This window comes from Neopsephotus bourkii, unplaced genomic scaffold (assembly GCF_033783945.1).
Source record: "Neopsephotus bourkii isolate Nb327-2 ecotype Australia unplaced genomic scaffold, CSIRO-AGI_Nbou_v1 NB_1139, whole genome shotgun sequence".
Lineage (NCBI taxonomy): Eukaryota > Metazoa > Chordata > Aves > Psittaciformes > Psittacidae > Neopsephotus > Neopsephotus bourkii.
This window is the reverse complement of record NW_026901625.1, coordinates 3,946,227-3,971,289: the sequence shown is the minus strand read 5'-3', so window position 1 is coordinate 3,971,289 and position 25,063 is coordinate 3,946,227. Positions and strand designations below refer to the sequence as shown.

Genomic DNA, 25,063 nt, shown 5'->3' with positions numbered 1-25,063 from the left:
GTTGGGAGGAGGGAGGGAGAGGGGCGTGGTCATTGGGAAGGGGGCGTGGTCATAGCTTTAATGGGCGGTGCTAGGGCACAGAGGGCGGGGTCAATGGTGCTGGGGCAGCCGCGTGAAGGGGCGGGGTCAGTGCGGAGTAGGCGTGGTGATAGCGGTGAGGGGCGGGGCCAACGCGCTGATGGACGGGGCGGTACCGGGATGGGGGAACCGGCGCCGGTAGCGGGAGGGATACGGGGGGGAGATGAGGAGGGCCCCGCTCCGAGGCACCGGGGTGCGCCAGGGTCCCGAGCACACAGAGCCCCGTTACCGCTCCCAGCGGGGCTCCCCTTTCCGTTCCCCCTGACGGTGGCACACGGAGGTTAACGGGGGTCGGACGCACACAACGGCGGGGGCTGTCCCGGGGGTGGACGGGGCGGACCGGGGGCCCAGCCGGGGGCGGGGCGGTGCTGCCCTCCCCCGGGGGCGGTGGGGTTCCCGGTGGCGGCTCCCGACAGCGGAGCGGTCCCAGCGGGCGGCGGAGGCAGCACCGATCCCCCCCCCCCCCCCAGCCCGGCCATGTCGGACCCCGGCGTCCCCGCAGCCGGTGACAAAGCCCCCCGGCTCCAGGTAGGGCACCTCCGTTCCCCGGAGCAGCGCTCCCGGTCTCTCGAAGCAGTCCCCCCGTTGCAGCCCCCCCACCCCCGTGTCACCCGAGCCCCTTCCTCCGCTCCGCCGGTGCAGTCCCCGGTAGAGCCATTCGGTGCCCCCCCCCCCGCCGGTCCCCCGTAGTCTCCCCCCATTCCCCGGTGCAGCCCCCTCGTTGCAGCCCCGGTGCCGCCCGGTGCCCCGGCTCCCGCCGCTCTCTCCCCGTAGGACCGCATCCTGAGCGGGGTGCGCTGGGGCCGCCTCCTGGAGCCCCTCGGCTTCATCAAGGTGCTGGAATGGGTGAGTCCCCCCCCTTCGGTGCTTCCCCCCCACCCATCACGGCCCAGGACCCTCCCCTCGGGCACAGCTCCTTCGGGACCCCCACATTTGGGGTACCCCATTGCTTCCCTCACCCCCCCCCCCGGGACAAGGACCCCATCCCGGGGTGCTCGCGGGGTGCGGGGGCCACACAACTCCCCCCACGGTGACCTTGAGCCGGTGGCTTTGGCCGAGGGGGGGGATCGGTGACAAGGGGGGTGCCGGGTCCCCATCAGTGCCATGGGCTCGGTGGGCACCTGGGAAGGGGGGGTTTGGGGGTACGGGGGGTGCTGGGGGTCAGCGGACACCAAGAACGGGGACCCCGGTGAGGGGGGGGGGGGAGCCGAGCGGCCGCGGCCCCAGCCCTGTCCCGGCCGTGCCATGAATGGCTCCGGATTGGGTTTCATGGTGGCATTTGTGCAGCCGGGGCCCTGAGCGCTGGGGGGGGGTGAGGAAACTGAGGCACGGGAGGGGGGGGTCTCAGCCCTGGGACCCCTTTGGGCATCCCCTGCTTGGAGGAGCTGTGCCAAAGGCGATGGAGGGGGGCAGTTCCTTTGATCCCAATGCTCTTTGCTTTGGATAATTGCACCCGGCTGGCACTTGGCAACCTCTGTGTGCCAAAGACACCCCGAAGAGGAGGAAAATCCCTCGGGATGACCGCCAACATTCCCGCTTCCACACTTAACACCGTCTTCCATTCCCACTGCCCATCCCCTCGGCGTCAGGCCTGGCTGCTCGGCTCTCCCCCCTCTGAGCTCAGCTGGGACGAGCTGCAGGAAAACTGCTTGGGAATGGCACAATCTAACTGGAGGAGAGACCCAGCTCGGTGTTAAGGGATGGGGAATGGCAGGAGGGGACAATGGAGATGAAGATCCCATAGGTCCCACCATAGGGATGCTCCTGCTTTGCTGGAATCCTGCTCCAGCACCTTGCACCCTGCTTCAAACGAAGGGATGGGGGGGTCTTTGTTGGAGCATCCATTGAGCACTGGAGGAGCCCCAATTGGATGCATCCCACCCAAGGGGGGGGGGTCCTGTGATTACCCCGCTCCTTCCCTCCCGCAGCTCTTCGCTATCTTTGCCTTCGGGGCCTGCGGCTCCTTCAGCGGGGAGACGGGGGCGACAGTGAGATGCGACGGTGACACCAAGGAGATGAGCGTCATCTCCGTCCAGTTCGGGTACCCCTTCAGGTGAGGGGGCACCGAGCATGGGGACCCCCCCCCCCCGGCACCCACAGCGAATGGGGGGGTCGATGGGGTGATGGTTTGGGGTTCAGCGCCAGCTTGGATGCTGGTACCTGCATGGGATGCAGGGATGCTGTGTCCATCTGAGGAGCTGCAGCATCCGGCTCCAGGTCCGGGATCATCAGGGATGGAGCCGGTCCATCCATTCACCACAGTCTGAACCCCTTCCCTTGGCCACCGGATCCGGCACCATCCGGGATCATCAGGGATGGAGCTGGTCCATCCATTCACCACAGTCTGAACCCCTTCCCTTGGCCTCCGGGTCCGGCACCATCCGGGATCATCAGGGATGGAGCCGGTCCATCCATTCACCACAATCTGAACCCCTTCCATTGACCTCCGGATCCGGCACCATCCGGGATCATCAGGGATGGAGCCGGTCCATCCATTCACCACAGTCTGAACCCCTTCCCTTGACCTCCGGGTCCGGCACCATCCGGGATCATCAGGGATGGAGCCGGTCCATCCATTCACCACAGTCTGAACCCCTTCCCTTGGCCACCGGATCCGGCACCATCCGGGATCATCAGGGATGGAGCCGGTCCATCCATTCACCACAGTCTGAACCCCTTCCCTTGGCCACCGGGTCCGGCACCATCCGGGATCATCAGGGATGGAGCCGGTCCATCCATTCACCACAATCTGAACCCCTTCCATTGACCTCCGGATCCGGCACCATCCGGGATCATCAGGGATGGAGCCGGTCCATCCATTCACCACAGTCTGAACCCCTTCCCTTGACCTCCGGGTCCGGCACCATCCGGGATCATCAGGGATGGAGCCGGTCCATCCATTCACCACAGTCTGAACCCCTTCCCTTGGCCACTGGATCCGGCACCATCCGGGATCATCAGGGATGGATCCGATCCACCCATTCACCACAGCCTGAACCCCTTCCCTTGGCCACCAGCTCCTCACTGGGACACCAGAGCACAGCACAGCGCTGGTCCCTGCCCTCCATCCACCCCAGTGTGGCTCCTTAGGGACCCATCCCCGCCATCCCACCCATCCCCTTCCCGTTATCCCAGGTTATACCAGGTCCCATTTGAGATGCCGGACTGCGAGGGCGAGGGGGGCACCCGCACCCTGCACCTCGTGGGTGACTTCTCCGCTCCGGCCGAGTTCTTCGTGACCCTGGGGGTCTTCTCCTTCCTCTACACCATGGCAGCTCTGGTGCTTTACCTGCGCTTTCATTCCCTCTATGGCGAGAACAAGAAGCTCCCATCGGCGGTAAGGCAGCGGCATCCCTTAGGATGGGGATCCCTAAGGAGCAGGGGGGGGGTGAGGGATGCGGCTGATCCCGGTATCCCATAGGATTTCTGCGTCACCGTTTGCTTCGCCTTCCTATGGCTGGTGGCGGCGGCGGCCTGGGGTAAGGGGCTGAGCGATGTGAAGGCAGCCACGAGGCCCGGCAGCCTCACCGGGGCCATGGCCGTGTGCCACGGCACCGATGTGGTGTGCGAGGACGGCACCACGCCGGCCATGGGGCTGGCCAACATCTCCGTGGTGAGCCGCGGGCGCACACGCGTGTGCAAGCGTGGTCACATGGGGGGAGAGCAGGGTGGTTGTAGGGGTGGGTGGGTGTGAGTGTGTGCACATGTGGGTACGTGTGTGGGTGCGGGGCATGGGGGGGGTGTGCGCATGTACACACGTGTGAACGTGCATGGGGCACATAGGGCATGTGTGCACATGTACACATATGCACATGCATGGGGTATATAGGACATATGCACACACACACACATGCATGGGGTATATAGGACATATGTGCACATGTACACACACACATGCATGGGGTATGTAGGACATATGTGCATACGTGCACACACACATGCATGGGGTATATAGGACATATGTGCATATGTGCACACACACATGCATGGGGTATGTAGGATGTATGTACACACACACACATGCATGGGGTATATAGGACATATGTGCACATGTGCACACACACATGCATGGGGTATATAGGACGTATACACACGTGTACACACACTTGCATGGGGTATATAGGGCATATGCACATGTGCACACACACATGCATGGGGTATGTAGGACATATGTGCACATGTACACACACACATGCATGGGGTATGTAGGACGTATGTACACATGTGCACACACACACATGCATGGGGTATGTAGGACATATGTGCACATGTACACACACACACATGCATGGGGTATGTAGGACATGTGTGCACATGTGCACACACACATGCATGGGGTATGTAGGACACGTGCACATGTGCACACACACATGCATGGGGTATATAGGATGCATACACACGTGTATACGGGCACACGGGGCATAGGGGCTGCAAGGGGATGCATGGGATGCAATGGGCTGCAATGGGGTGCAGGGGGTGTATGGGTTGCATGGGATGCACTGAGTGCACAGGGTACAGTGGTTGCTCAGGGGCACACGGGGTGTGCGGAATGCATGGGGTGCATGAAGCACAGGGGGTGCATGGGGCACACAGGACACGGGGTGCATGGGCTGCAATGGGATGCATGGGGCACATAAGGCACAGGGGGTGTATAGGGTGCGTGGAGCACATGAGGTGCAGGGGTGCCATGAGGCCCACGGGGCATATGAGCTGCAATGGGATGCACAGGGTGCAATGGGGTGCATGGAGCACATGAGGTGCAGGGGGTGCCATGGGGCACTTGAGGCACAGGGGGTGCCATGGGACACATGGGGCATAGGGGCTGCAAGGGGATGCATGGGATGCAATGGGCTGCATGGGGCACATGAGATGCAGGGGGTGCAGTGGGCTGTACGGGGTGTAATGGGGTGCACGGGGTGCAATGGGCTGCACAGGATGCAATGGGCAGCACGAGGTGCAATGGGCTGCGTGGGGTGTAATGGGGTGCACGGGGTGCAATGGGATGTACGGGATGCAATGGGCTGCACGGGATGCAATCGGCAGCGAGGGGTTCAATGTGCTGTGCGGGGCGCAATGGGATGTATGGGATGCAATGGGCTGCGCGGGGTGCAATGGGCTGCACGGGGTGCAATGGGATGTATGGGATGCAATGGGCTGTACAGGGTGCAATGGGATGTACAGGATGCAATGGGATGTACGGGATGCAATGGGATGCATGGGATGCAATGGGCTGCACGGGATGCAATGGGATGCACGGGGTGCAATGGGATGTATGGGGTGCAATGGGCTGCACAGGATGCAGTGGGATGTATGGGATGCAATGGGCTGTACAGGATGCAATGGGATGCAGTGGGATGCAATGGGATGCAATGGGATGCACGGGGTGCAATGGGATGCACGGGATGCAATGGGCTGCATGGGATGCAATGGGATGCACGGGATACAATGGGATGCACGGGGTGCAATGGGATGCGCGAGGTGCAATGGGATGCACGGGGTGCAATGGGATGTACGGAGTGCAATGGGATATACAGGGTGCAATGGGATGTATGGGATGCCATGGGCTGCATGGGATGCAATGGGCTGCATGGGGCACACGAGCCGCAGGGGATACCTCATGTCTTCCCCCCCTCCCCGCTCCATCCCGCAGCTCTTCGGCTTCCTCAACGTGCTGCTGTGGGCCGGGAACTGCTGGGCCGTGCTGCGGGAGACGCCGTGGGGGGCACCGGCTGCGCCCCGGGACGCGGCGGCCGAGCAGGGCGCCATTGACAAGCAATAGAACCCACCGGGGGGGGGGGGGCCCGCGCCCCGGGGCCTCGCGCCGGCCGCCAGCCCGGGGACGGGGCGCCGCGGGCTGCTTGGGGGGGGGGGGGGCACGGATACGGGACCCTGCATCACCCCCTCGGCTCTATGGGGGCCTATAAACGACCTGGGTACCAGCTCGGTGTCGGGGGGGGAGACCCCCGCGTGTGCATAGGGGGCTGTATAGGGGGGGTGAATGGCCCATGGTGTGCATAGGGAGGGGTATAGGGGGGATGTACGGCCCCTGGTGTACATAGGGAGCTGTATAGGGGGGGATGTACAGGCCCTGGTGTACATATGGAGCTGCATGGGGGGGGGTGTACAACCCCTGGGTTGCTTTATAGAGGCATATATACCCCCCACCCCGTGGTCCCTGCTCTGTATAAGGAGCTCTATATAGGGGTACGCACTCCCCTTGGGGTCTTGGGAGCTTTATAGAGGGGTGTGTGACACCCCCTGGGGTCCCTGCTCTGTAAAAGGAGCTTTATAGAGGGGTATGTCCATCCCCGGGGTGTCCTGCCCCTATAGGGGCCCAGGTAACCGCTGCCCAGCTCTATAGGGGCCTATACCCCTGAGGTCAGCTTGGACTGGGGAGCACCCGAGCCCAGGGCTCAGCCCACTGTTGGGGTGTATGTAACCCCGGGGTCCCCAGCCCTATATAGTGGTAACCCAATGTCCCCAGCCCCATATAGGGGTGACCCCGGTGTCTTCAGACCCATATAGGGGTATATATGTCACCCCTGGTTGTCCAGCCCCACATAGGGGTAACCCTTGGGATCCCCATCACGGTATAGGGGTGCAGAGGATGCCAGTCCCCGTCCCAGTATAGGGACTATATAAGGCCGTGGTCCCACCTTGGTTTAGGAGGTATAAGGAGCCTCGGGTCCCTAGAGCAAATATAGGCAGTATATGGACCCCTGCTCCTATCCCAGTACTGTGGTGTACAAACCCCAGTCCTCATCCTTTTACAGGGGGTATAGGGAGTCCCACGTTCCATCTTTATATAGGGGTGCGTAGGTTCCAAGTCATCACCCTGCTATAGAGACCATACAGAACCTCGGTCCCATCCCAGTATAGAGGAGCACAGGACCCGGTATAGGGGGTATATAGGACCCGGGGTTGCCGGCTGGTATAGGGTATATGGAGTCCCCAGTTCCATCCCTATATAGGGGTGCATATGTTCCAAGTCATCACCCCACTATAGATAGCATAGAGGACCTTGGTCCCATCCTGGTACAGAGGTGTATAGGATCCACATCCCCATCCTCATATAGGTGGTATATAGGACCCGGGGTTGCCGGCTGGTAGAGGGGTATATGGAGTCCCCAGTCCCATCCCTATATAGGGGTGCATAGGGTCCTGGTCGTCACCCCAGTATAGGAAGCATAGAGGACCTCGGTCCCATACCAGTATAGAGGTGCATAGGACTCCTGTCTCCATCCTTGTATAGGAGGTATATAGGACCCGGGGTTACTGGCTGGTATAGGGTATATGGAGTCCCTGGTCCCGTCCCTATATAGGGGTACATATGTTCCAAGTCATCACCCCACTATAGAGAGCATAGAGGACCTTGGTCCCATCCTGGTACAGAGGTGTATAGGATCCGCATCCCCATCCTCATATAGGTGGTATATAGGACCCGGGGTTGCCGGCTGGTAGAGGGTATATGGAGTCCCTGGTCCCGTCCCTATATAGGGGTGCATATGTTCCAAGTCATCACCCCACTATAGAGACCATAGAGGACCTCGGTCCAATGCCGGTATGGAGGCGCACAGGACCCGGTATAGGGGGTATATAGGACCCGGGGTTGCCGGCTGGTATAGGGTATATGGAGTCCCCGGTCCCATCCCTGTACGGGGTGTGCGGCCGCGTCCCCATCGCATCCCATCGCATCTCACCGTACCGCACCGCACCGTTACCGCACCGTACCCATACCCGCACCGATGCCGGTATCGGGGGGTACCGGCAATGGAGGGGTGGGGAGGCGGGACTACACCGCCCGTGGTGCCGCGGGGCGGGCGGGGGCGCGCAGCGCATGCGCGGGGGTGCACGGGGCGGTGGCGACGGTGGCGGCGGTGGAAGGGGGGTCAGAGGAGGAGGCGGCGGCGGCGGCGATGGCGGCGGCGGAGCGGAGGGTGCCCGGCCTGGACGAGTTCGCGGGGCAGAGCTGGAGCGCGTGGGTGCAGCGAGCGGGGCCGCCCGGAGACCACGGTGAGGGGCGGGGGGGGGGGTTTGAACCGGGGCCGCCCCCCCCCATTTCCAGCCCCCGGTGGTAGCGCCGCCGAGCGGCCGGCGGGTAGAGGGGCATCCGGTAGCGGGCATAGGGCAATGGGAGTGGGGGCTCTGTCAGTGGGAGCGGGGCATCCGGTATTGGGCACCCGGCACCGGGTGCAGCGTGCGGTGGGTACCGGTATCGGGAGAGGAGCATCCTGCAGCGGGAGCATGGGACTGGGGATTGTGGATGGGGCACTGGGAGGTGGGCAGCGGGAATGGGGCATCCTGCACTGGGAGCATGGAACTGGGAACCTGACACCAGGAATGGGGCATCCTGCACTGGGAACATGGAACTGGGAACTGGGAGCTGGGCAGCAGGAATGGGGCATCCTGCACTGGGAACATGGAACTGGGAACTGGGTAGCAGGAATGGGGCATCCTGCACTGGGAACTGGGAACTGGGCACTGGGAACCTTGACACCAGGAATGGGGCATCCTGTACTGGGAACATGGAACTGGGAACTGGGCAGCAGGAATGGGGCATCCTGCACTGGGAACATGGAACTGGGAACTGGGTAGCAGGAATGGGGCATCCTGCACTGGGAACATGGAACTGGGAACTGGGTAGCAGGAATGGGGCATCCTGCACTGGGAACATGGAACGGGGCACTGGGAACTGGGGAGCAGGAATGGGGCATCCTGCACTGGGAACATGGAACTGGGCACTGGGAACCTGACACAAGGAATGGGGCATCCTGTACTGGGAACATGGAACTGGGCACTGGGAACCTGACACCAGGAATGGGGCATCCTGCACTGGGAACCTGGAACTGGGCACTGGGAACTGGGCAGCAGGAATGGGGCATCCTGTGCTGGGAACATGGAACTGGGCACTGGGAACTGGGCAGCAGGAATGGGGCATCCTGCACTGAGAACTGGGAACTGGGAACTGGGCAGCAGGAATGGGGCATCCTGTACTGGACAGGACTGAGCACAGCTGCATGGGACTGAGCACTCAGTACAGCACTGGGCACCCAGTACAGCACAGCTGGAGGGCATTGAGGACCCAGTATAGCACTGGGCACCCAGTACAGCACAGCTGGTTGGCATTGATGACCCAGTATAGCACTGGGCACCCAGTACAGCACAGCTGGATGGCATTGAGGACCCAGTATAGCACTGGGCACCCAGTACAGCACAGCTGGATGGCATTGAGGACCCAGTATAGCACTGGGCACCCAGTACAGCACAGCTGGATGGCATTGAGGACCCAGTATAGCACTGGGCACCCAGTACAGCACAGCTGGATGGCATTGAGGACCCAGTATAGCACTGGGCACCCAGTACAGCACAGCTGGATGGCATTGAGGACCCAGTATGGCACTGGGCACCCAGTACAGCACAGCTGTATGGTACTGGGCACCCAATACAGTACTGTTGGATGGCACTGGGTACCCAATACAGCACTGTTGGATGGCACTGGGTACCCAATAGAGCACTGTTGGATGGCACTGGGTACCAATAGAGCACTGTTGGATGGCACTGGGTACCTGAGTGTTATGGCACTGGGCAATAGAGCGCTGTTGGATGGCACTGGGTACCCAATAGAGCACTGTTGGATGGCACTGGGTACCAATAGAGCACTGTTGGATGGCACTGGGTACCAGATACAGCACTGTTGGATGGCACTGGGTACCCAATAGAGCACTGTTGGATGGCACTGGGTACCAATAGAGCACTGTTGGATGGCACTGGGTACCAATAGAGCACTGTTGGATGGCACTGGGTACCCAATAGAGCACTGTTGGATGGCACTGGGTACCTGAGCCTGTTATGGGACTGGGTACCCAATAGAGCGCTGTTGGATGGCACTGGGTACCAATAGAGCGCTGTTGGATGGCACTGGGTACCAATAGAGCACTGTTGGATGGCACTGGGTACCAACAGAGCACTGTTGGATGGCACTGGGTACCAATAGAGCACTGCTGGATGGCACTGGGTACCAATAGAGCACTGTTGGGTGGCACTCGGTACCCAGTAGAGCACTGTTGGGTGGCACTCGGTACCCAGTAGAGCACTGTTGGATGGCACTGGGTACCAAGAGAGCACTGTTGGATGGCACTGGGTACCAATAGAGCACTGTTGGATGGCACTGGGTACCAATAGAGCACTGTTGGATGGCACTGGGTACCAATAGAGCACTGTTGGGTGGCACTGGGTACCAATAGAGCACTGTTGGATGGCACTGGGTACCCAATAGAGCACTGTTGGATGGCACTGGGTACCAATAGAGCACTGTTGGATGGCACTGGGTACCAATAGAGCACTGTTGGATGGCACTGGGTACCCAATAGAGCACTGTTGGATGGCACTGGGTACCAATAGGTGTTGGTGTAGAGCACTGTTGATGGCACTGGGTCCCAATAGAGCACTGTTGGATGGCACTGGGTACCAATAGAGCACTGTTGGATGGCACTGGGTACCCATAGAGCACTGTTGGATGGCTGGATAGAGCACTGTTGGATGGCACTGGGTACCCAATAGAGCACTGTTGGATGGCACTGGGTACCCAAGAGCACTGTTGGATGGCACTGGGTACCAATAGAGCACTGTTGGATGGCACTGGGTACCCAATAGAGCACTGTGGATGGCACTGTAGAGCACTGTTGGATGGCACTGGGTACCAATAGAGCACTGTTGGATGGCACTGGGTACCCAATAGAGCACTGTTGGATGGCACTGGGTACCAATAGAGCACTGTTGGATGGCACTGGGTACCAATAGAGCACTGTTGGATGGCACTGGGTACCCAATAGAGCACTGTTGGATGGCACTGGGTACCAATAGAGCACTGTTGGATGGCACTGGGTACCCATAGAGCACGGTTGGATGGCACTGGGTACCATAGAGCACTGTTGGATGGCACTGGGTACCAATAGAGCACTGTTGGATGGCACTGGGTACCCAATAGAGCACTGTTGGATGGCACTGGGTACCAATAGAGCACTGTTGGATGGCACTGGGTACCCAATAGAGTGCTGTTGGATGGCACTGGGTACCAATAGAGCACTGTTGGATGGCACTGGGTACCAATAGAGCACTGATGGATGGCACTGGGTACCCTATACAGCACTGTTGGATGGCACTGGGTACCAATAGAGCGCTGTTGGATGGCACTGGGTACCAATAGAGCACTGTTGGATGGCACTGGGTACCAATAGAGCACTGATGGATGGCACTGGGTACCCTATACAGCACTGTTGGATGGCACTGGGTACCAATAGAGCACTGTTGGATGGCACTGGGTACCAATAGAGCACTGTTGGATGGCAGTGGGTACCCAATAGAGCACTGTTGGATGGCACTGGGTACCAGTTGGTCACAGCCTGTTCTGGGCACTGCTGATGGGGATTTGTGTCCAACAGGATCCGGGCTGGAGCTGGAGGAGAGTGGGAAAACCATCAGCAAGAAGCTGGATGCCATGACCCTGATCAAGGAAGGTAGGCTCAGCCCTGGGCTGCATTCCTGGTGTTCCAGGGCCAGGTTTGGCTCCCCCTGGCACTGGGAATGGTGCCCCACGCTCTGCCCACAGACATGAGCATCTTTGGCCACTGCCCAGCGCACGATGAGTTCTACCTGGTGGTGTGCAACCACTGCAGCCAGGTGGTGAAGCCCCAGGCCTTCCAGAAGCACTGCGGTGAGCACAGGGCCCCAGGATGGGCTTGGGAATGGGGATGGAGGGGACCTTAAAGCTCCTCCAGCTCCAACCCCTGCCACGGGCAGGGACCCCTTCCACTGGAGCAGCTTGCTCCAAGCCCCTGTGTCCAACCTGGCCTTGAGCACTGCCAGGGATGGGGCAGCCACAGCTTCTCTGGGCACCCTGTGCCAGTGTCCCACCACCCTCATAATGAAGAGCTTCTTCCCAGTATCTCATCCAACTCTTCCCTCTTCCAGCTGGAAGCTGTTTCTCCTCATCCCATCCCTACATCCCTTGTCCCAAGCCCCTCTCCAGGTTTCCTGCAGCCCCTTTAGGCACTGGAGCTGCTCTAAGGTCTCCCCTTCAGGAGCCTTCTCTTCTCCAGGCTGCCCCAGCCCAGCTCTCTCAGCCTGGCTCCAGAGCAGAGCTGCTCCAGCCCTCGCAGCATCTCCATGGCCTCCTCTGGCCTCGCTCCAGCAGCTCCACGTCCCTCTTGTGCTGTATCCCAGAGCCGGACACAGCATCCTATAGGAATGGCTGGGGTGGGTGGGTGGGGGGGATGTCAGTGTTGATACCCCAGTTATGGGCTCAGCCCCAGTTTCTCCCCGTTCCCACCCAGAACGCCGCCATGGGCCGCTCTCCAAGCTCTACGCCCGCGCCACCAAGTGCCACATCCCCGTTAACGGGACCCCCGGCACGGCCAAGGCGCTGCGGGAGAAGCACCCCGGAGCCCGCAGGAGACCCCAACCCCTTCCCGAGCGCCCGGACAAGGATAACAACCTATGGTGAGCACCGGGAGGGGCGGCTGTGCCCGTTCCATGGCACCCAACCGCTCTCTGACCCCCCCCCCCCAACACCACCAACCCCTCTCCGCAGCCTGTTCGTGCCCGTGGTCAACCTGGAGAAGATCCCCAGCATCCCCAAAGCAGACGGGCACGGGATCAAGGTGCCCCCCAAGGCCATTCCCAACGGCTCCAAGGAATCCCTAGGGAAACCCGGCAGCGCCGCGGTGCCAAAGGAGCCCCCGGTGCTGGTTGGGCTCGGGGGGGACTCGTCGGTGCCTGATGATGGCCCCAGGGGCAAACCGGAGAATGGGCCAGCACCAGGGGAGAAGCCACCAAATCCCCCCCCCGGTGCCACCAGGACACCCCCCAGGTCCCATAAGAAGCTGGCACGTGAGTCCCCCCCACTTTCCATGCTGGGGATAGGGGGGCGGGCAGCAGGTCGGTGTCCTGATCCCACTGGGACATCCCGGTCCTCATTTCAGCACTGGGGTTGGTACCAATGGGGCATCTCCCACCCCGTGCTCTGTTCAGCAGCAGGGGCTGGGGGGCACAAGCATGAGCTAGGGGTGAACCCTCCCCACTGTGTTGTGTCCCCCCCCCCTCCACCGATGCTGTGGGTAACAGGGAGTGATGCCATGAGCAGAACCCAGTTTGGGGGCTGAAAGTGGGGGGCTCAGCTTGCCACAGAGAGGGGGTGAAAGGGGGTCCCCCAGTCCCATGGAAGGTGATTCAGGGCTGTTGTCCCCCCATCCCAGGCTCTTGTTTCAAGGAGGGGGTCCCCATCTCCATCCCTGGCTGCTCCCATCTCCATCCCTGGTTGCTCCCCATTTCCATCCCCAGCTGGTACCATCTCCACCCCTGTCTGATCCCATTCTCCATCCCTGTCTGGTCCCCATCTCCATCCCTGGCTCGTCCCCATCTCCATCCCTGGCTCATCCCCATCTCCATCCCTGGCTCATCCCCATCTCCATCCCTGGCTCATCCCCATCTCCATCCCTGTCTGGTCCCCATCTCCATCCCTGTCTGGTCCCCGTCTCCATCCCCGGCTCATCCCCATCTCCATCCCCAGCTGGTCCCATCTCCACCCCTGTCTGATCCCATTCTCCATCCCTGCCTGCTCCCATCTCCATCCCTGGCTGCTCCCCATCTCCATCCCTGTCTGCTCCCCATCTCCATCCCTGGCTGCTCCCATCCCCTTTACCCCCAGTGATCCCAGTGATTAGCCCCCATCACACTCATCCCCACCATCCAAACCCTCAACCAGGGCTGGATACTTGGAGGGGGGGTCCCCAGCACTGAGCCCCCCCTGCCCCCCCACAGCACCCACTGCCTTCCTCTGCCTGCAGGCAAGGAGTGCGACCTGAACCGGCAGTGTGGGGTGCTGAACCCCGACACCAACAAGCTCTGCACCCGCCTGCTCACCTGCAAGGTACCTGAGAGGGTGGGACACAGACACCCTCACCCTACCCATTTGGGGGGGGGGGTGTTTTTGGGGGTGCCCCCCCCCCTTTTTGACCCCATCCCATGTTTCCTGGTGCAGATCCACTCTGTTCACCAGCGCCGCGAGGTGCAGGGCCGGGACAAGGACTTTGATGTGCTGGTGGCTGAGCTAAAGGCCAGCTCCCGACGAGGTGACCCCCCCAAGGACAGGAGCCCCCCCACGAAGGAACCGCCCCCCCAACGCCGCAGGACCCCCCCTCACTGCCGCAGCCCCTCACCGGACCCCCCAGTGCCGTTCCCTGCCGAGCCAAGCTGCCCCATTGCCCGCTGCCCCGGTGAGGCTTGGGGGGGGGGGTGATGGGTAATGGGTGACCCCCCCATATGGGGCACCCCAAACATCTCTTCCCCCCCCCACAACTCCACAGGACCCGGCTTTCCTCCGACAGTGACCCCGAGGATGTGCCCCCCCCCGGGGATGGGGGTATTGGGGTGTTCCCCCTCCCTGTGCCAAAGGGGGGGACCCGGGTGTCCAGTGAGGACAGTGAAGAAGAAGGGGGTGAGGAGCCCCCCCGGCCCCCCCTGCGCCCACCGCGGCCACAGGCGGTGAGTGGGGGGACCCTGGGGTGGGTTGGGGACACCCCCCCCCCGTTAAGCCAGTGCTGCTGTGTGCTGAAAGGGGGTCAAAGGGGGGGTTTGGGGTGGTCCCATCTCACCCCTTCCTGCCTGAATTGGGGGGATTTGGGGACCCAGGGACTGGAGTGGGGACTTGGGGGGGGGGGGGGGGTCCGTCTCAGCCCCTCTTATCTGAATTGAGGGGGTCCAAGATGGGAGGGATTTAAGGGGTCCCATCTCCATCCTTGGCTGCTCCCATCTCCATCCTTGGCTGCTCCCATCTCCATCCCTGTCTGCTCCCAGTTTCCATCCCTGTCTGCTTCCATCTCCATCCTTTCTGCTCCCATCTCCATCCCTGGCCGTCCCCATCTCCATCCCTTTCTGCTCCCATCTCCATCCCTGGCTGCTCCCATCTCCATCCCCATCTGCTCCCATCTCCACCCCTATCTGCTCCCATCTCCATCCTTGGCTGCTCCCATCTCCGTCCCTATCTGCTCCCATCTCCATCCTTCTGCTCCCATCTCCATCCCTGTCTTCCTCTCCATCCCTTCTGCTCCCATCTCCATCCTTCTCCCTCTATCCTTCTGCTCCCATCTCCATCCCTGGCTGGTCCCCATCTCCATCCTTTCTGCTCCCATCTCCATCCCTGGCTGCTCCCATCTCCACCCCTATCTGCTCCCATCTCCATCCTTTCTGCTCCCATCTCCATCCCTGTCTGCTCCCATCTCCATCCTTTCTGCTCCCATCTCCATCCCTGTCTGCTCCCGTCTCCATCCCTTTCTGCTCCCATCTCCATCCTTGGCTGCTCCCATCTCCATCCTTTCTGCTCCCATCTCCATCCCTGTCTGCTCCCGTCTCCATCCCTTTCTGCTCCCATCTCCATCCTTGGCTGCTCCCATCTCCATCCTTTCTGCTCCCATCTCCATCCCTGTCTGCTCCCATCTCCATCCCTGGCTGGTCCCCATCTCCATCCTTTCTGCTCCCATCTCCATCCCTTTCTGCTCCCATCTCCATCCCTGGCTGCTCCCATCTCCATCCCTATCTGCTCCCATCTCCATCCCCATCCGGTTGAACTGGGAATTGACTTGGATGTTCACAGGTAGCAGCAGGGATTTGGGGAGGGGGGGTCACTGACCGTGTCCATGTGTGTCCCCCCCCCAGTTCTGCACCTTCGGGAGCCGCTTGGTCAGCCCCGGCTGTTACGTGTTCAACCGGCGGCTGGACCGGTTCTGCGCGGCGCTGGGCTCCATGCTGGAGCGGCACCTCAGCTCCCACATGTGGAGGTGGGGGGGGCAAGGATGGGGGCGTGGATGTGGGGGTCCCATCTCAGCCCCCCCCATCTGGAATAGGAGGGGATGTGAGGGTAGTGATGGGAGGAGGGATGGGGGGGGGGCGTGTCTCAGCCTTCCCATGTGAACTGGGGGGGGGGGAATTGGGGACTGGAGTGGGAATGGGGGGAGGGGCATCTCATCCCTCCCTCCCCAAGGGGATATGGGGGGGTTCAGGGGTGGTAGCAGGGATTTGGGGTTTCCCATATTGCCCCTTTCCCATTGGGATTGAGGGGTCAGGGACTGGAGTAGGGGTATAGGGGGGGTCCCATCTCACCCCTCCCCATCTGGAATAGGGGGGGACAACGCTGGGAGCAGGGATTTGTGGGGGTCCTATCTCACCCCTCCCCATCTGGAATAAGGGGGGACACTGCTGGGAGCAGGGATTCGGGGGGGTCCCATCTCATCCCCTTCATCTGCATTGGAGTAGAAAAGGGGATCAGGGACCAAGTGAGGATTTGGGGGAGGGGGGATCCCATCACTCTCCCCCCCTCCACCCCCCTAAAACCTGGGGGGTGCCAATGCCGGCATCCGGCATCTGTGGCTCCCCCTTCACCCCTCCTCTCCCTCCCACAGGAAGATCCCCCCCGCCGCCGACCCCCCCCCGGCCCCCCCTAGCTCCCCCCCTCTCCTCCCCATCCCCACCCCCGTTCCCCCCCCCCGCCTCCCTCCCACGCTGCTCTCGCCGGGGGGGTCCCCGCACGCCGCTGCCGCCTGCAGCCAGCCCGAGGGGGGGGGCTGCAGCCGCTCCATCACCTCCCCGCTGCCCGCCAACACCCCCTCGCCCTCCTTCAGCCAACTGCCGGCCGGCAGGGCCGGGAACGCTGCCCCAGCTCGGGAATGCCGCGACCCCGAACCCCGCAAGTGGAAACCGCCGCTGAGCGAGGGGGGGGGGGGACCCCCCTACAAACGGACCTGCGCGGGGGGGGACGGGACGGGGATGATGGGGATGATGGGGATGGGGATGATGATGGGCACGGGGGGGGGGGAGCTCCAAAGCAAAGCGCAAAGCTCGGCCCCCCCCGGCAAGACGAAAGGAGCCGCCCCCGTCCTCAATGGTACAGCCCGGGCCAAGCGGCTGGAGCGGGCCCCCCCCCACCCACGCTGCGTGGCCGAGGAGGAGGTGAAGAAGAGGAAGAACGCGGGTACCTACTGCAGGGGGGGCAGGGGAAGGCCAGAGACCCCCCCACCCCCACCCCATCCCGGCCCGGGGGGGTCCGTGCGGAGGAAGAAGGTGGGGACCCCCCCGGGCTTCGAGGAGAAGCGGAGCGGCCTGAAGGTAGCGCTGGGGAGGGGGCCTCTGTTGAGGTGGGGGGGGGCCCATAGAGATAAAGGGGTCCCTGTTGGGATGGGGGGGTCACTATGGAGATGAAGGGGTCCCTGTTGGGATGGGGGGGTCCCTATGGAGATAAAGAGGTCCCTGTTGGGATGGGGGGGTCACTATGGAGATAAAGGGATCCCTGTTGAGATGGGGGGTCACTATGGAGATAAAGGGGTCCTTGTTGGGATGGGGGGGTCACTATGGAGATAAAGGGGTCCCTGTTGGGATGGGTGGGTCCCTATAGAGGTAAAGGGGTCCCTGTTGGGATGGGGGGGAACCCTATAGAGATAAGGGGGTCCTGTTGGGATGGGGGCCCCTATAGAGATAAGGGGGTCCTGTTGGGATGGGGGGGCCCTGTTGGGATGGGGGAGTCCCTATAGAGATAAGGGGGTCCTGTTGAGATGGGGGGTCCCTATAGAGATAGGGGGGCCCTGTTGAGATGGGGGGTCCCTATAGAGATAAAGGGGTCTCTATTGAGATGGGGGGTCCTGTTGGGATGGGGGGTTCCCTATTGAGATGAGCAGGTCTATATTGGGATGGGGGGGTCCTTATAGAGATAAGGGGACCCTGTTGAGATGGGGGGCCCTGTTGGGATACAGGGGCCCCTATGGAGGTGGGGGGAGGTCTCTGTTGGGTTGGAGGGGGACCCTATTGAGATGAGGGGGTCCATATTGGGATGGGGGGTCCCTATAGAGATGGGGGGGCCCTGTTGGGGGGCCTGTTGGTGTACAGGGGCCTCTATGGACATGAGAGGGTCCCTGTTAGCTGGGGGGAGGTCTCTGTTGGGATAGGGGGACCCTATTGAGATGGGGGTCTATATTGGGATGGGGGGCAGGGGGAACTGGGTGTTTGGGGTGATGCTGGGGAGTGGCTGGCGGGAAATGGGGACCCATCTTCTCCTAGGGCTGGGGGCTGCGGGGGCACCCTGGTCCTGTGGGGGGACACACACACACATCCCATGGGGACCCTCTGGGACCCCCTGCCCTTGGCTTGGGGATGCTGAGGGACCCCCTGTGGTCACCATGGAGACGTGTCCTTAGTGAGGGGACCCCTATGGGACACTTTGCTCCCTGTTGGGAGATGCTGCGGGTCCCCCTCACCCCATTTGTGGATGGGATGGAGACCTTTGTGATGGGAGGGGGGGGTACCACGGTCCTCCATGGTGGCCGATGCTCCCTTTGGGGACCCCATCACCACCATGGGGACCCCATGGGCCGGGGTCTCCCCATGGCCAGGGCTTACCCAGCCCCCTCTCCTCTCCGCAGTCCAAAGCCCATTAACAGGAGGCCACCGGGGCCACCCCACGTCCTGCACTGGGAGCCGATGGAATTGAGGGGGGGGGGAAAGACCCCCCAAGAACCCCCCCCCCCCCCCAAGGGAAACACCGACCTCAGCCAAATACCTCAAGACTCAGTTCTGTTCTCTTGCTGCTAAAACCGGCCCCCGGGCGCAGGGGGGGGCCCGGCATGGGACTGCCACCAATGGCCACCAATGGCCACCAATGGCCACCAATGGCCACCAACGGCCACCAATGGCCACCAATGGCCACCAATGGCCACCAATGGCCACCCTATTTATAAGAATGATTATTGCTGTTTTTTGTTTCTTTTTTAGAAAAAGAAAGAAAAAGAAAGAAAAAAAAGAGAAGCTGAGAAGTATGGGGGGCGGGGGGGGGAGTTCTGGGGGTCACTGTGTGGGGTTGGGGAATGGGGGGGTGTTGGTGAGGGCAGAGCGAGGATGGGGGACCCCGGTGATGCTGTGGGGCAGGGATGCGGTGTCTGCAGGGATAGGGGTGTCTATGGGTTAAAGGGGAAGGGGATGGGGGTCCCCCAACACCATGGGGACCCTATGGGGCAGTGGAGGTCAATGGGCTGCTGGAGGGGGGGGTTCATTGAGGGCAGTGGCAGCAATGGGATGCTCGGGGGGGGTCAGTGTGGTACTGGGAGGAGATCAGTGGGGGGGTGAGCACTGGGGTGACCCCCCCCTTCTCCCCCATACAGCCCAGATAGGGATCGGGGTGTCAGCAGGACTCAGGGTCCCCCTGTTCCTACCCCCCCCCCCCCAGCGCCAGGACCCCAATTTGCTCCCCCCAATCCGCAGGTAGCCCAGACATGGTGGGAAACACATTTATTGTGGCCAAGGCATTGGGGGGGCTTATATGGGGGGGGGGGCACAGGCCGGGGGGTGCGTGGGGTCCCCCTCTCTGCAGTGTGGGGGCTCTGCTTGTGGCTGTGGGTTGCATTGGGGGGGGTGTTGGGGGTGATGTGCCCCCCCCTAGAGCTGGCCGGAGGGGGGGAGGGGGGGGCTCATGCTTTGCAATGCACATGCAGGGGGGGTGCTGGTGCTACCCCCAGAGCCCCCCCCCCCCCATTGTCCCTTATGGTCCCATGGAGGCCAGGGGGGGACGAGACTGAGTCCTGGGGAGGCAATGGGGGTCTTGGCTGCCCCCCCCCCCCGCAGCGCATCCATTGAATGGAGGGGGGGGGTGATGGGAAGGGGCTGGACATGGGGTGCTCCCCCCCCATCTTTCTACACCACAATGGGGGTGTCGGAGAAGACGGAGCTGACCGAGTCCGGATCTGACACCTTCCTCTGTGCCCTGGGGCCATGGCGGGGGGGGCCTTGCGGTGTCCCCCCCGCTTTGAACCTCCCGTTCTGCCCCACGCTGGCCCCGGATGCGGAGCGGGACCTCCCGGGCTCCCCGGTGGCGTGGTTCGGGGTCGCGCTGAGCACCGAGGAGTTGATGCTGTCATCGCGGGGCGGGGGGGCTTTGTCGGTGCCCCCGCGGCAGCAGCAGCAGCGGCACGGGGTGAGGTACAGGTAGATGAGCACCAGCACCACGCTGAGGATGCAGCCCACCAGCGTGGTGTAGGCGGTGTTGAGGGTATCATGGGGCCCGTGCAGGGTGAAGTTATGCACCAACAGCTCCACGTAGAGCGTCTCGTTGAGCACCGGCCCCGCCACCCAACACGCGTACATCCCCGCATCCTCAGCCCGCAGCGCCCGCACCTGCAGGCTGCCGTTGGCCAGCAGCACCGCGCTCCCGTTGCCCGCTTCCTGCAGCACCCGTTCCCCTCCGGGCGTCACCCAGTGCCGGCTGCGCGCCCCGCGCACCCGCGTGTCGCAGCTCAGCATCACCGTGTCCCCGACGTGCGCCTCCAGCACCGCCTCCCGCGCCTCGCTGCAGTTGAGCGGCGCCCGGCCGGCCAGCGCCAGGATGCCCACGGGTACCGGGGAGGATGGGAGCGCGCAGCGCAGCTCCTCTTGGAAGTCCACGACGGCGCTGAGACGGCGGCGGCGGCCGCGGGCCATGAGCTGGAAGAGGGCGCAGTCGCAGGCCAAGGGGTTGCCGTGTAGGTAGAGGCGGTCGCGGAGCCAGGCGGGCAGCGCCTGCAGCTCGCCCACGGGCACATGGCGGAGGCGGTTGGCCGAGAGGTCGAGCAAAGCGAGCTGGGGCAGGCGGCTGCCGTCGCGGAGCAGCTCCAGCGGGAAGCGGGCGATGCGGTTCTGGCCCAGGTAGAGCTTGCGCAGGCGGTTGAGGTTCTCGAAGGCGGTGCGGTCCACGGTGGAGATCTCGTTGTTGTAGAGGAGCAGCACCTCGAGCTCGGCGAGGTCGCTGAAGAGGTTCTCCTCCAGCGCACGCAGGCGGTTGGAGGACAGGTCCAAGTGGCGCAGGTGAGGGACGTGGGTGAAGGCTTCGGTGGACACGAAGGAGAGCCCGTTGTGGCTGAGCAGCAGTGCGTGGAGGTGCGCCAAGCGCCCCGGGGCCCAGTCGGCCCGCAGCCGGCTCACGTTGTTGTGGCTCAGGTCCAGCACGGCCGTGAAGCGCGGCAGCGGCGCCGGCACCGCGCTCAGCACCGCCTGCGAGCAGCTCAGGATGTTGGAGGCGCAGATGCAGCGCGGGGGGCAGCTCCCGCACCACGCACCCCGCGGTGCCACCGCCGCCACCAGAGCCACGCACAGGAGCAGCCCCGAGGCGCCGGTACCGGCCATGGGGTCACGGTGAGGATGCGGCATCGCTGGCACCGGGTGCGTTTGCACGGGGTGGATGCGGACACCCGCTGTCACGGTGTGCGCCGGGCCTGCTGCTCAGCCGGTGTCACAGCATGGGCTGTGGGGTGGTGGCTTTGGTCACCCGGTGTCACCACGTGGGCTGTCGCTGTCACCCGGTGTCATGGCGTTACCGGTCCCGCTGCTCGCCCGGTGCCGGTGGCTTTGGCCACCCCGTGTCACTTTGTGCCCCCCCCACCCCTCCCCGGTCCCCTCCCGCCTCCCCCCGCGGTGCCGGTGCTGCAGCGGACCGTGCCCTCGGGAGGATGCTCACGGTCACACCCCCTCCCAACAGAGGCGTTACCGGGGCCTGGTACCGGTACTGGAGGAGCGGGGTCGAACCGAGCCGAGTGGAGCCGAACCGAGCCGAGCGGGCCCGAACCGACACGAACGGGCCGCGCCGAAGCAGGCCGGGCCGAGGCGATGCGAGGCGAAGCGAACGGTCCGAGTCAGGCCGATGGGAGCCGAGAGAACCCGAACCGGGCCAATGGGAGCCGAACGGAGCCGAACCGGAGCCGAGCGGGGCCGAGTCGCCCCGCGCCGTCTGCAGCGCGCACCCGCGGCCCCGGGACAGGGTCTGGGGGCGGCCCCGCCGCGGCGCACCGCGGGCACGGCCCGTCCCCATTGGCTGCCGCGGCGGCGCCCCCCACCAATGGCGGCGGAGCCCGGTTAACCCCTGGTGGCCCGAGAGAGACCCTGGAGGAGCCGACCCCCCCATCCCAATCCCATCCCATTTCCATCCCTTCATCCTTATCCCCATCGCATCCCCACCACATCCCCATCCTCATTCCCAGCCCATCTCCATCTCCATCCCATTTTATCTCATCCCCATTACATCCTCAACTTTATCCTAATCCCATCCCATGTCACGTCAACCTCATCCTCATCCGTGCCCTCTACCCCCACCCCATCTCCATCCTCATCCTTATCTCGCTTCTGTGTCATCCCCATCCCATCCCCATCTTAATCCTCATCTCCACCAATCCATCCCCACCCCACTCCATCCCCATCCCTGTCCCCACCTTCATCCTCATCTCCCACCCTCCCATCCCCATCTCCTGCCCTATCCCCACACCATCCTCATCCTCATCCCAAATCCCCAGTGTGTTGGTACCGACCCACCCGGGAGGGCACCCCTGGGTGCTGCCCCCCCTGCACCCATCGCTGCCTCCGGTCGTTCTATAGCCGGGAGCCATCAGTGCCGGTTTGGGGCCAAGGTCAGAGGGACCGGAGCCGGGGATGATGCAGCTCTTTTGGGGCGGGGGGGGGGCACACACACACAGTAATTAAGGGGTGACAGGGAGCAGCGCATCCCCAGTGTGCCCCTCACACCCTATGTGTGTCCCCGGTGCCGTTGTCCCACCCCATTTCCAGCTGCCGGGAATCGTGTCCTTTGCTCGTCCTCGGTTTCTCCGTTTAATCCGGTGCTAATCCCTGCGCAGCACCCGCCGGTGCCCCCCGTGTCCCCACAGGGATGGGTGTGCAACACGCGTGTCGGCACGCACACGCATGCAGGTATGCACGTGATGCATGCACACACACATACACATGCTAGAGACATGTGCACACACGCATGCACCACGTACACATGGGTGCACCAATGGTAACACGCGTCTTTACATGTGTGTACCTGCACATGGATGCACATGCCAGATGTGTGCATGGGAGGGGGGGGCAGTCAGCCACACACACATTATACATGTATGTGCACACATGCACATGTGCAAACACGCTTACCCTGTGGGCCTGGCCAGCCAGATGTGCTGGGTGCTTTGGTACTGGGTTATGGGTGTCCCAAAGGGCTGGGGTGCTCAGTACCAGGCTGCTGGTATGTAGGGTGCTGTGATAATGGGGTGCAGGGGGCTAGGGTGCCAAGACACCATAAGCCAAGGCAGCATCCCAGGGTGGGGGGGGCAGGATGCTTCGGTTGATGCTCCTCACATCATGACCCTCCTGATCCATGGGGTGCAGGGGGGTGGCTCCGCACCTCCCCATTGTGAGGCACCCTCAAAGATTGGGGGTCAGCGTGGCCAAACCCCTGCCTGCACCCAAAGGGGGGAGGAAGGGAACAGTGGGGTGGGGGCACCCAGGGTTTGGTATCCTCATGGATTCTGATGCCCACAGGAGTCATCAGCACAGGGGGGTCCCCCCACCCCGCCCCATGGAGCAGGATCGGTCCCACGCTCAGCTCCGGCTGCCCCATGGGGCGGGTTGGGCACCCCGCTGGGTACCATCGCTCCCGTGGGACAGGGAGCAAGGCGATGCCGGGAGGAAGCTCGCAGCCTCCATAGGGATTTAATGGGATGCCCGTCCCTGGGGGAGATGGGGATCCCCATTGGAAGTGAATGGTTGTGCCCTGGGGAAGCTGAGGCACGGAATGTGGTGGTGGTGGGGAGCTGCCCCCATCCCAGTTGCCCCATTGAGGAACTGGGAGCAAGGGAAGGGGGCACTGGGTTGGGGATGGGCAGAGCTTGGGGGTCCTGCGGCCTCTCTGAGCGGTCCCCCCCAAGTCCTGAGCATCCCCTTGCACCCCCCACAGCCCCACTCTGTGCCCCCCCACTGCGGATCTGCTTCCTGCCCCCCCCATTCCCACCCCAGGGTGCCTTCACCCTGTCCCCCATCACCCCAAACCCCCTCTTTGCCCCCCCCCATAGCTCCCGAGTGCAGCACCCCCTTTCCAGTGCCCCCTCTATGGGGCGACTGGGGTAACTGAGGCCTGAAGCAACACAGGCCACGGGACAAAGCCCACCCTCTACCCCTATCCCAGTGGGAATAAACGGGGTTCCAGCCGGTCTAAGACCCCCCCCCTTATATCCGTGGGGTTCCCCCCCCCACAGCGCCCCCGCCTTGTGTATGGGGGAGACGCTGTGCCGGGGGTACGGCGGCGCTGGCGGGAGGCGCTAGGACCCAGCAGCCTCGGTGCAGAGCATCCCTCGCCGCAGCGGCTCCGGCCCGGCCCCGAGCATCCCCGCACCGACGGGGACCGCCCCCCCCCGCACAACCGAGCCCCTCCCGCTCCGACCGGGCCCCCCCCCCACGGTAAGTGCCGCGGCCGAGCCCCCCCCAACCGGGGCGATGCCCGGGGGTTGGGGGGGGGGGGGATGCAATATGAAGGGGGACATAGAGCGGACCCCAACCGGTGGGGAGGGGAGGAATATGGGAGGGCGGGTTAGATGCATGCCCCTATTCCATCAGTAGCCCCCCCATCCCATCAGGAACCCCCTCATTCCAACAGTAACCCCCCATGGGATGCAGTAGATGGGGACCCCCACCCTTCTTGGGAAGCACCACCCATGGGGGGGGTTCTGGGTGTGTGTCCCCCTTATCACCCTGGTAGCACCCATTTTGGGTCGTTGGGGGTGCAGCACCCACCGCTGGGCCAGGCTTGGGTCACGCATGGCCATTGGTACACAAAGGGAGGAGATGGGGGGGGGCTGATCTCAGCACCCCACTGGGGTGTTTTGGGTTGAAACATTGGAGTTTTGGGTGGGGTCACCCCCAAATTGGTCATTTTGGGGCGGAATAAGGCTGTTGAGAAAGGGGTTTTGGTGGGGGGAAGGGGGTCATGGAAGGGAACCCTATGGGCTGTAGCTGGGGGTCACAGCTGGACTCAGCCCCCCAGGATTGTGCCCCCTCCCCAATGTCTCTCCCATCCCCACAGGTGCCCAGTGGGGAGATGAGTGGGGCTGGGCGGCACCTTTGGGTGCTCTGAGCACCCCATATCCCCCAATCCAGC

General features: G+C 62.9%; 3 protein-coding genes across 3 annotated transcripts in view; 2 read left to right on the top strand and 1 right to left on the bottom strand.

Annotated features, from left to right (window-relative positions):
• The window catches only part of SYPL2 (synaptophysin like 2), a 40,923-nt gene extending 35,056 nt beyond the window's left edge, over positions 1 to 5,867 (top strand). Inside the window, exons 2-7 of the mRNA XM_061363092.1 lie at positions 457 to 606; positions 853 to 924; positions 2,007 to 2,131; positions 3,214 to 3,415; positions 3,500 to 3,691; positions 5,729 to 5,867. Of these exons, the coding sequence (XP_061219076.1) occupies positions 556 to 606; positions 853 to 924; positions 2,007 to 2,131; positions 3,214 to 3,415; positions 3,500 to 3,691; positions 5,729 to 5,857 (771 nt within the window). The 5' untranslated portion in view covers positions 457 to 555 and the 3' untranslated portion in view covers positions 5,858 to 5,867. The remainder of the gene's footprint in view (positions 1 to 456; positions 607 to 852; positions 925 to 2,006; positions 2,132 to 3,213; positions 3,416 to 3,499; positions 3,692 to 5,728) is intronic.
• Positions 5,868 to 7,960: 2,093 nt separating this feature from the next.
• On the top strand, positions 7,961 to 18,600 carry ATXN7L2 (ataxin 7 like 2). The gene is given in 12 exon segments (XM_061363181.1): positions 7,961 to 8,091; positions 11,520 to 11,594; positions 11,687 to 11,791; positions 12,411 to 12,576; positions 12,668 to 12,966; positions 13,923 to 14,005; positions 14,117 to 14,246; positions 14,249 to 14,351; positions 14,442 to 14,619; positions 15,790 to 15,911; positions 16,533 to 17,235; positions 18,543 to 18,600. Coding segments are annotated over 12 exon segments (2,076 nt in total). The 5' UTR covers positions 7,961 to 7,994; the 3' UTR covers positions 18,558 to 18,600.
• A 1,206-nt stretch (positions 18,601 to 19,806) lies between these two features.
• On the bottom strand, positions 19,807 to 21,294 carry AMIGO1 (adhesion molecule with Ig like domain 1). The gene has a single exon (XM_061363180.1). The coding sequence runs from the start codon at positions 21,292 to 21,294 to the stop codon at positions 19,807 to 19,809; it is 1,488 nt and encodes a 495-aa protein (XP_061219164.1).
• Between the last annotated feature and the right edge of the window lie 3,769 nt (positions 21,295 to 25,063).

What these genes read in the sequence shown, in the direction of transcription:
- AMIGO1 (XM_061363180.1), bottom strand. Translation starts at nt 21,294, where the DNA reads ATGCCGCATCCTCACCGTGACCCCATGGCCGGTACCGGCGCCTCGGGG.